The sequence below is a fragment of the Octopus bimaculoides genome, chromosome 7, assembly GCF_001194135.2.
Source record: "Octopus bimaculoides isolate UCB-OBI-ISO-001 chromosome 7, ASM119413v2, whole genome shotgun sequence".
Classification (NCBI taxonomy): Eukaryota; Metazoa; Mollusca; class Cephalopoda; order Octopoda; family Octopodidae; genus Octopus; species Octopus bimaculoides.
Genome location: NC_068987.1, coordinates 5364651 through 5365564, shown reverse-complemented (window position 1 = coordinate 5365564; position 914 = coordinate 5364651). Strand labels below are relative to the sequence as shown.

Sequence of the window (914 nt, the reverse complement as noted above, 5' to 3'; positions counted from 1 at the left end):
GAGTAAAATTATTTCATTGCAGACCTCCTTTGGGTCTTTTTATTATCACTACGGCACACATAGTCCCCAGTTGGTAACATTGATTTCAAGGCCCTCCTAGATGAGAGACTGGCATTCCACTTAATGTCTATGTTCCATGCTGGCATGGATTGGAGAGTTATTAATGTAGAAATATGGTATCGTAGCTACTAACAGTTGAGGGTTGCGTAGTCTAGACGGCGTTTTTAGATTTCATTATTCTCTTTAACCCGGGCAAAGCCGGGTATTTCTGCTAGTTATAAATAATCTTGACATTCTTTTTACTTTACATAAAATATTCTTTACATTCTACTACTGTTTTATTGCCATTTATTTACGAATATTATAAACTTTATTGGTAAAATATTTTTCTAGGAATGAATTACAATCTATAACATTACTATGGGAAATTATTGTTCTGCTTTATGAGTTTTTGCTTTACGAGCAGACTCCGAGAATGGATTAACTCAAATATTGAAGCATTACTGTATTGTATTTATTAAATAATATGTGTGTGTGTGCCTGTGTATACATGTGTGTGTATATATGTGTGTGTGTGTAAATATATTTGTGTGTGTGTATATATATATATTCATTTTTTTTACTGTGTGTTTTTGCAGACTAAACTATTTGCTGCTTACATTGATGAACTGGGAAAACTCGGAAAATGATGAATCAATGAATTCTTGTGAAGTAAACGTTTTCTGATTAATTCCTCTAATCAACCAGATTTCGGAGAGTCTATTCTATATGATTTTGTCTATTTATTTATTTCACCTGTTTTCCATACTTTTTTTAAAAAATCTATATGGTTGTATAAAAATAAACACATCATTTGAAATCTTAAAGCTACAGGGTTAAAACCTGACTATTTCAAACGTGAATAAAAAAGCATT

The 914-nt window shown here is 31.2% G+C and overlaps 1 protein-coding gene across 2 annotated transcripts in view; it reads left to right on the top strand.

Moving 5' to 3' along the window:
- Positions 1-866, top strand: part of LOC106883205 (cytosolic non-specific dipeptidase) — a 19338-nt gene extending 18472 nt beyond the window's left edge. For both annotated transcript variants that reach the window (XM_014934127.2, XM_052969185.1), the window contains exon 14: positions 639-866. In XM_014934127.2, the coding sequence (XP_014789613.1) occupies positions 639-689 (51 nt within the window). In that variant the 3' untranslated portion in view covers positions 690-866. The remainder of the gene's footprint in view (positions 1-638) is intronic.
- The last annotated feature ends 48 nt before the right edge of the window (positions 867-914 follow it).